Source organism: Perkinsus marinus (assembly GCF_000006405.1).
Source record: "Perkinsus marinus ATCC 50983 genomic scaffold scf_1104296945006, whole genome shotgun sequence".
NCBI lineage: Eukaryota > Perkinsozoa > Perkinsida > Perkinsidae > Perkinsus > Perkinsus marinus.
The window spans coordinates 10,020-18,628 of record NW_003211258.1 but is presented as its reverse complement, the minus strand read 5'-3'; the positions used below and the strand labels follow the sequence as shown (position 1 = coordinate 18,628).

The 8,609-nt window shown below is 46.4% G+C and overlaps 2 protein-coding genes across 2 annotated transcripts in view; both read right to left on the bottom strand.

The window, feature by feature from the left end:
* Pmar_PMAR013043 (conserved hypothetical protein) overlaps positions 1–2,577 on the bottom strand; it is a gene marked incomplete at both ends in the record, with an annotated part of 3,392 nt that extends 815 nt beyond the window's left edge. The window contains 4 exons of the mRNA XM_002779927.1: positions 736–855; positions 1,710–1,834; positions 1,958–2,074; positions 2,363–2,577. Coding sequence (XP_002779973.1) covers positions 736–855; positions 1,710–1,834; positions 1,958–2,074; positions 2,363–2,577 — 577 coding nt within the window. The remainder of the gene's footprint in view (positions 1–735; positions 856–1,709; positions 1,835–1,957; positions 2,075–2,362) is intronic.
* Positions 2,578–3,128: 551 nt separating this feature from the next.
* On the bottom strand, positions 3,129–6,310 carry Pmar_PMAR013042 (Quinolone resistance protein norA, putative). The gene is made up of 10 exons (XM_002779926.1): positions 6,053–6,310; positions 5,884–6,000; positions 5,706–5,830; positions 5,537–5,656; positions 5,125–5,350; positions 4,735–4,877; positions 4,547–4,669; positions 4,310–4,411; positions 4,125–4,226; positions 3,129–3,893 (listed from the first exon to the last, which is right to left on the bottom strand). The coding sequence occupies exons 1-10, from the start codon at positions 6,268–6,270 to the stop codon at positions 3,748–3,750; spliced, it is 1,422 nt and encodes a 473-aa protein (XP_002779972.1). The 5' UTR covers positions 6,271–6,310; the 3' UTR covers positions 3,129–3,747.
* Between the last annotated feature and the right edge of the window lie 2,299 nt (positions 6,311–8,609).

Here is an 8,609-nt window from a genome sequence, read left to right as displayed (position 1 = left end):
CATCACGACAGGAGCCACTGCTTGAACGCCCAGAGCCGAGCCGTTCTGTGAAGTCGTGAGGCCGTAATAATCCACACCGATGAGTCCGAAGACGGTCTGCCAAGTTATACCGATGGTCCTACGGGACAAGCAGGTAAAGTTAGCAGGTAAATGCACTGAAGCTCGAAGAGCGGGACTTGACATAAAATGACACATGAGTACCGGAACAATTAAGAAGAAGAGCAAATCTCATCACGGGCACCAAGACGAGGAAACAAATTGGGTACTCACTGATCATAGAAACGATCAACGAACTTGATGCCAGATTACGTCTGAGGTATTCATATGGAAATTATCGCAGGGAAACAAATCAAGCGAAGAGTTCGACTGCCGGGAATGAACCACGAATAATATTGAACAATACTCTAGTCACTACCAAAACTAAAGAAGAATAGGACGCAGTTAATACTTACTGTCCACAGAAGGATGCCAGAGATAGGCACATAACCGTTGGGATGAGATATTTGTTCCTGGGCGGGTCTTTCATGCTCACCCCTGCAGGTCTGATAGGATTGCCGTCTTTGTCTCTAATTAGGGATTCTCTCAGGAATAGGAACATGAGGATAAGCAACACCGACGCGATGACGCCAATGAAGTAGAATGGGAAGGACAGGGATACGCTGGCTAATGCACCACCTGGAGAGGAACAAAGAAAACGATAGAAACTTGTGGTGATGAAGGTATAGAGACTCCTACCTATAATAGGGCCAATACTTCGTCCTATGACCACCGATAGGCCAAGAAAGGCACCATACAACTTCATGTCTACCGGCCTACTACTGTCGATGAGGTAGGCGATGATTACGGGACGGCTTCCTGAAGCAACGTCGTACATTGCAACGCTTTCCGGCTCAACGAGTTCAACAGTGACCCTTTCTCGACACTATCTCTATTCCAAATTAGTTTATCAGAATTGAATAAGTGGGCTATTTATTCCGACTGCAATTCACACTCGGACTGCCAGCACCACGTAATCGAGCGTGACAATAGGAATAGTTATTCCATAAGACTCAAGGCAACTATATTCCGGCAAAGGTGAATCATGTATAGGCCGATTCTCAAGTTGGCCTTGTGCTAATATCTATGATATCAACATCAGATCCTCTAGCATCACCCCTACGAAGGAGGAACCACCATCATGTAATCGGAAAAGCGATGATCAGATGACGAAGGGCGAACACTATGAGGGATATATCGCACGCAGAGTTACTGCTTTACGGACAGCTTAGTAGCTCTGATGACTACGTTGGAGAGAATCGTAGAAGAACACATCTAATGATTAGATTCTAATCTTTAGGACTTGAGGGGCAGAATCGCGCACGATTTAAAATCCAAATATAGGAAGAGTGAGATGACTTCAATTCAAGGCGACTCGGTGATTCAACCGAGTCCACTGCATACGTGGGGGTGATTCTACTGATGTGGGATCAGAGTATTGAGAGCTGTAGTAGAAATACGAGAATGTGAATATTTCACGCACGATTATATTGAGCTAAATAGACGTATTAATGAACTCCATAATAAACGATATATCGTTTTTTAGTTGCAGTATTTTCTCCTCCCCCGTGGCGAAACCAAGCACACTGATTTCGATAGAGATTATATTCCATATTTACAACAGCAAACCCCCGTTGCACACAAAGAGTCAAAAGAAAGCCCCTCACTACTACCAGCAGCAGTTCCGCCGATCGCCCGGAACACAGCGAAGGTGGTGAGGTCCCATGCATTAGCCACTAGAAACTGCGCCACTGTATAGATTGTCATTCCCGCTAAGAATACAGGACGCCGACCCAACCTGAAGACTCACAGTCACCACACAAGCAGAGCTGGATGATTCACTGAAGTCGAAGACGCTACGATGAGTCGAAGAAAACGCACAAACTTTCCTGATAAGAAAAATAAGAAAGACGGAGAGTACCTGTCAGACAACGGCCCAGTGAGCAGAGAGGCTAAGAACGTGCCGACAGCATAGGATGCCATCAGGATGGACGCTGCAGTTCCCTGGTTCATATCAGGTGCTAGCTTTTCTACGTACCTATCAATAACAGATACAGCATCGAAAACACCAACATTGACAACTAAATCTGTCACTCGAAAATAGAGGGAAGCAGTAACCAGAAAGCTCCCAAATATTTCTCTCAACCTTGGAGCGGAAAATTACTCGCTTTTTCCAAAATTTTCTAGAGTTTTTTTTCTGACGTCATGGTGGTATGAGCGGTAATGACAATTACAAGCTTGACGACCCAGCTTAGTTGTGACGAGTCACTCCCACAGCGCGGCCACTAGCGGATCTCACAACCTAGCGAGTACAGATTCTTATTACCATGGTGTGACGGGTGCCAATAGTGTGCTCCCCAACCACTCTAGGAAGATGCTAAAGAATATCATGACTAGATCGGCCACCCGTCTCGGTCGGTATTTAATGCGGTAGAACAGCCTCTTCCAATGATTGAGGTTATAATACTCACTTGGGGGTAACGGACCCTCGCTACCTCCATCACGAAGTGGCAATATCTTCCAATGCCACTGGTGAGCCATATTGCTGATAGAAACTATGGAGAAACTACCATAAATGGAAGGCTCTACTTCGCACATAGACAGGCAACATCACCATGTGGTGACCTACGATATATATAGCTATCGCAACTTACTAAGCTGAACCTAAAGTAACTTCCTCGTTAACTACCATAGTTCGCGCGATTCGTATGCAGCTGAATGCGACACATCACCGGAGAGTACATAGCTCGATTCATTAGACTTGGTCAAACAGGCCATGCTGGTTGCGAATAAATAGGAAATTGTGGTAACAGCACTGCCCTTGTGCGCGATGGATCGTAGGAAGGGGAGAATTGAACTCACCGAGTCTGGCCAAGCTCACGACCCCCGAGGCTGCTCCTCGAGCATCTCCTCTGGAATTCGACTTCTCGGTGAAGGACTCACCACGGCAATATGTAGACGCCTCGCGATTAACTATCGATCAACGGTTGCAGTAACAAGGATACCCGTGTAACAACGACCTCTTGTTTTTCGAGTGACCACTTACGACATACTATGAACACAACGTCTGCACGGTATATCAATGAGAATGAGAAGGACCGACACTTGTGAACACCGAGAACAAACAACAGGATCATCTATACACAATACCATAGGGAAACACCGTGATGGCATGTCGGGAGATACTAGATCCTTCTAAGAGGAGTTCACATAGTTATTGAATATTGCACAACCCACCCCATCGGGGAGGGAAGCTAACAGTATACGTTGCTACCATAAGGCATTCGAGAGAGAAAACGGGGACGAGAACTAAAAACAGAATCGTCTATAAACAATACCATAGGGGAGCACGGCGTGTCGGAAAATAATAGATCCTTAAAAGAGGAATTTACATAGTTGTGGAATATAGCACAAACACACCCCGTCGGGGAGAGAAACTAAAAATGTACGGTGCTACCATGAGGCATTCACAAGAAGAAGAACAGGGAGAAGAACTAAAAACAGAATCGTCTATAAACAATACCACAGGGGAGCACGGCGTGTCGGAAAATAGTAGATCCTCTTAAGAGGAGTTCACATAGTTGTTGAATATAGCACAAACGCACCCCGTCGGGGAAGTAATTTAACAGTTAACGTTGCTACTATGAGACATTCAAAAGAAGAACAATAACAAAGAACAACGGCGTGGCAGAATTATCGTCTTCATAATAATCACACTCTCTCCTCCAAATCCACAGAACTGGCGGTATCCTCCGTAGACAAGTCGGGCTCACCACAGGTGGAACCCTCATCAGAGTCGCCATTATCATGCTCGAGTAGATTCGTTTGGTGCTTCATCCCGAAGTAGACGAATATACCTCAAGAAATAACACGAGATTACACGATCACGGTCACGTATAATATTTCGGACTGTGAATTCCTCACGAGCGAATAAAGAGAATAATTCCGGCTGAAATACCGACGACCGAGCGACCAAGCGCTGACGATGAGGGCCCGTGCCAAGAACTACAACTTATTCACGCCCAATGTAATTCCTACGAACTTTCCTATTCTCCCTCAACATAGCAATTACAGTGCGAGCAACTTACAAGAGATAGCGCCGACACCGGAGAAAATAACACTGAGGTAGAAGGGATATGCCACGTTGAGATCGTAAAGGTTACCAGCTACCAGAGGCCCGACCAGTCCACCTAAAAACACCAATTGCAGACGAGAAAGAGCCCAAGCACAACGAGATGACAAGGCGGTAGATAGCAATCGACTTCTATACTACCAATATTAGAGGCAGCCATAACGCAGGAGTTAATCAGACCTCTCCTCTTAGGTGGAGATATGACTGCAGTAAAGTAGGCTTGGCCAGCAAAGTACAGGCCGACTAAAGGGACAAGGAGATAATCACAACCAAATGCGATATTCATCAACAACAACGTGGAATACTCCTATTTTAATAAACAGGCGAATACGCCGAAGCTCATAGAATATACCATACCATGAGAACGTTCGTTCTTACTTTCAGCCTGCAAACCTATACCGAGGAAGATGACCCCAGTCAAGCTGTGGATGAATGGGACGATCACGATTGTCATGGTCAGTACCAAACCAAGCGAGCCCAGAAGTGCAGCTGGAATAAGCTCTGAGAGAAATAAGCGACAATTAGTTGAATCGCAGGAACACCATTGAATTGATCAGGTGACTCACTGGTGAGCTGCAGATAGATGAGGTTGGTGAAGATAGTTCCAACGGCTTGAATACTCTGAGCTCCTCCATTCTCAGAAGAGGACAAGTTATACTCATCCGCACCCAAAAGACCAAACACAGTAGACCAGTTGATACCAACATACCTGCGAAACAAGGAATGTCGGCATAAACGTGCGAAGTCGCAACGTTTGCTGAGCTAATCGCTAACGCCCTGAGCGACTCTGCAACCGATTTTCACTCCAGAAATGCGGGTCCGGAATTGATTCTGCTTCCCAGAATTTCCTCATTTAACACTCCTCAAAAAGTGTTTTCAACCGGCGAGAATTCTTTTCAGTGTGATAGCTCGAACAAGATCACATGCGCAATATAATACCCTTCCGGAATCCTTACTGGGCAGAGAAGGATACGATGCCAAGTACCACGACAGTAGGCCAGAGATACTTGTTCATCGGAGGCTCCTTCTTGTCAGGATGGGCAAACTTGTTGATGGGCATTCCACTCTCATCCTTCTCCAACGACTCACGCAGGAAGAGGAGTTCCAGAATGAACAATACAGCAGAGACGACTCCCATGAAGTAGAATGGGAAGGATAAGGAGACACTTGCCAACACTCCACCTGAACATACAACGATGAGCTCTCGACCATCAGATGGTTGAAGCAGCGCACACCCTACAAACTAACCTATTCATTAATGACCGACATCAACGGAAGGGGTACTCTATCGATATATCAGACGGAAACGTGAGAGGTAGATCAGAGGGGTAGACTATCAGATACCACAACAGAAAAAAACAACCTTACCGATAGCAGGTCCGATACTCTGTCCTACGACCACATGGAGGCCCATGATCACACCGTAGAGCTTCATATCGATCGGACGACTGCTGTCAATCAAGAAGGATATGATCACAGGTCGAGTACCTGGCAAAGTAGAGGTCGGTGGCTCGATCCTCGGGACTTTCATTATTACCGGCTGAGATACCAGCCATAGCACGGAAGCCTGCAAAGCTTGCAATATCCCAAGCGTTGGCCATGAGGAACTGAGCAACGGTGTAGATACCCATCGCAAAAAGGAGAACCGGACGACGACCGAGTCTGAGAAGACCACTCAAGTACTAGTTCCGACAGCATCCAGGAAGGCGCGCTACCTATCACTGAGTGGTCCGCTGATCAGAGAGGCAAGGAGCGTTCCAACAGCATAAGCAGCCATTAGAATAGACGCGGCTGAGCCGTGATTCATATCGGGAGCTAGATGCTCGCTATACCTGAGAATTTTCAATGCCTCGAGCATTGAAAACTGGAAAATCCTTATCTTACCAAGGAGTAACAGGAGCCAGAAGTGTATTGCCCAGCCTTGAGATGAAGATGCCAAAGAACAGAATAACCAAATCCAGCACTCTTCTAGGGTTGTACTTAGTCCTATACACCAGACGTTTGAAGCAGCTGAGTGCGTGGTACTCCTCAGGGGAAAGTGGACCCTCCCTGACTTTCTCTGGGAGAGGGAGAGATTTGAAAGAAGAGAGAAAAGCGGTCATAAGTAGCTATTATAACAATAAGAGTAAAAGTAATGAAACTAACAGAAAATTCATAACTTAAGACTCAAAAGTCGACAAGTGCGAATAAAGAGAGAGGGTTTGCGACTTTGCCGAGAAGTTGAACGACGTTCTTCCCTGATAAAACGGAGGGCGAAGCAACGATTCCTAGCCTAGCAGACTACCCTGCCAGCAGACCGAACACATTCACCGATGACGAAGGGACGGAGAGGCCAGACTGGCCAATGATTAATTTGGAATGGCAAGTTCAGCCCAAAATATAAAACGAGGGCGGGACCCGTAAGGTGGCAACCTAGGATGGAAACAGCACACGGCGTGTACGTGTGGACCGAGAGCAGGTCCCTGAAAAGTATGGACGAATAAGCTGAAGCAAGTCATTCACCAGTAGTTTGATGTGAAGGTGGAATCTGATCAATTCAACTCGACTCTTTCAGCCGAAGAAGGCAAAAATCTTGTGATAATGTTCAAAGGCCTTCGCCCAGCTACTACATAATCGATCTTGACACCCAGAGACACGTGCTCACATGATGACGTGAGAAATCAATGTGATGGTCTTTTATATGATGATGAGAAAAAAGGCCCCAATGAACAGTAACGGATGAGTTGTTATTACTGACTATGATGAGCCTGTGGGAGAGTCGTCCTCAACTGGACTATTTTCCCAACGGGATATGCTCACGATTGCCACAGAAGAAGTAGACAGCACCGCGGTGCCGCACAACCTTCCCTGTCCTCTCCGTACAAACACGGTCATCGGCACTCGGGGCCTTAGGATGCAGATCGTAGCCTCTTGACCCTTACCTTATGTCGGAACTGCGCCTTTCTCCTAGAGGTATCCAACTGTCCCGGAGAACTGACGGATAACGCTGGGGCAACTTCGGCAAGTGTTAACCTTTCGTGTATAGCCATCGCAACCTAGAGAAGCTCTCTCATCGACTCCAATGCTTCTCGCGAATTGTATTCAGCTCAATACAATGCACCGCTGATAGTAGTAGCACTAGCAGTACGATTTTTTTGGATTTGGTTGAACAGGGCGCATTCTCGTTGCGAGTAACACGTATGCAATTGACCAAGATATTAGCAGAGCGAGGGGTCAACATTGCTGACACAGCACTGACCTTATACATATTGGTAAGTTGACCCCACCGATTCCGAAAAAACCACATCGTGCACAAATCGCTGACTCTATCCTCTGAACCACACATGATTTTGTTGAATGGCCTCGACAGCCACACTTTTGACACCTCAAGGCGACATCGATAGGAGTGGACTTTCTGCATCGACTTGCTCTATGCCGTGGCTTCGCACATCTAAGGCAGTCTTGCCGATGCTCTGCCATAAGTTCTGGCCCAGAACTCCATGTCCACACCCTTGTTGTCCACAAGGAAACACCAGTTTAGGATGATTATCACCATTAGATTTATGGGGATAAGACACGTTTGAGCCACCTTCGCCTATCGCTGCACAAGTGGGATCTGAGGGCGTACTGACTTCATTCAGTCCGATAGCTGAATACGACGCCGGGGTAAAGAGGCCACGACAGCATGTGAACACTGTTGATCCGCGATTAGCTATCAAGCAGTGGTTGCAGTAATAAGGATACTCACGTGATAACGCCTTGCTTCTCGGAATGACCACTTACGACATACTATGAACTCAAGATCTGCACGGTATACCGATGAGAAGGACCGACACTTGTGAACACCGAGAACAAACAACAGGATCGTCTATACACAATACCATAGGGAAACACCGTGATGGCATGTCGGGAGATACTAGATCCTTCTAAGAGGAATTCGCATAGTTGTTGAAGATAGCACAACCCACCCCATCGGGGAGGGAAGCTAACAGCATTCGGTGCTACCATAAGTATATTGCCGGCATTCAAGAGAAGAAGAACAAGAACAACGGCAGAGTAGAATTATCGTCATCACAATCACACTCTTCCCTCACCCACCACAGAACTGGCGGTATCTGTCATAGACACGTCGGATTCACCAGAGGTAGTGCCCTCTTTAGAGTCGTCGTTTGCAGCACCATGCTCGAGTAAACTCATCTGGTAGTTGATCCCGAAATAGACGAATACACCTGAAAATAACACTCAATTGAACGACAACGGTCAAAGCCCAACAATACTCCAGGTATAATCACACTAAGAATCCACAAGAGAATGAGAAAGTAACTCCAACAGAAAAAACCGACCGAGCAGCGACGCAATACAGAAAATTCCTTCCTTAATAAGGGTTGCCGATGACTCGTATGAGCCAGGAACTATACCTTATCCACGCCAGATGTAATTCCACAAAGTAATTCCTACGAAC